The sequence below is a fragment of the Myotis davidii genome, unplaced genomic scaffold (genome assembly GCF_000327345.1).
Source record: "Myotis davidii unplaced genomic scaffold, ASM32734v1 scaffold221, whole genome shotgun sequence".
In the NCBI taxonomy this organism is placed as follows: domain Eukaryota; kingdom Metazoa; phylum Chordata; class Mammalia; order Chiroptera; family Vespertilionidae; genus Myotis; species Myotis davidii.
The window spans coordinates 19,056-19,522 of NW_006293349.1; the positions used below are offsets into that span (position 1 = coordinate 19,056).

The window sequence follows — 467 nt, forward strand, 5'->3', positions numbered from 1 at the left end:
GCGCGCCCCCCAGCAGCCGCCTGTGTGCTCAGCGCCCGCCCGTGTCTGCGCAGGCCCACTTCGAGAACGACTGCTGGGTGCGGTACTTCCTGCACACGGGCCACCTGACGATCGCCGGCTGCAAGATGTCCAAGTCTCTCAAGAACTTCATCACCATCAAGGACGCCCTGAGGAGGCATTCGGGGGGAGTAAAGCCCGTGGGGGCTGGACCCTAACTCTTCAGGCTGGTTTCCCACACGAGCGCCTGGCCTTGGGCCGAGACAGGCTTGGGCTGGAGCTCCAGCTCCCTCCGCTCGCTCTCAGGCCTGGGGACCGGGTGGGACGGGACAGGACGGGACAGGATGGGATGGGCACGGGGATGGGCGTGGGGACAGGACAGGGACGGGGATGGGGCACGGGGATGGGCGTGGGGACAGGACGGGGACGGGGATGGGGCACGGCGACCAGGCAAGGACAGGACGGGGATG

General features: G+C 68.3%; 1 protein-coding gene across 1 annotated transcript in view; it reads left to right on the top strand.

The window, feature by feature from the left end:
• CARS (cysteinyl-tRNA synthetase) overlaps nt 1–467 on the top strand; it is a gene marked incomplete at its 3' end in the record, with an annotated part of 19,216 nt that overhangs the window by 11,300 nt on the left and 7,449 nt on the right. Inside the window, exon 7 of the mRNA XM_015566107.1 lies at nt 4–183. Within this exon, the coding sequence (XP_015421593.1) occupies nt 4–183 (180 nt within the window). The remainder of the gene's footprint in view (nt 1–3; nt 184–467) is intronic.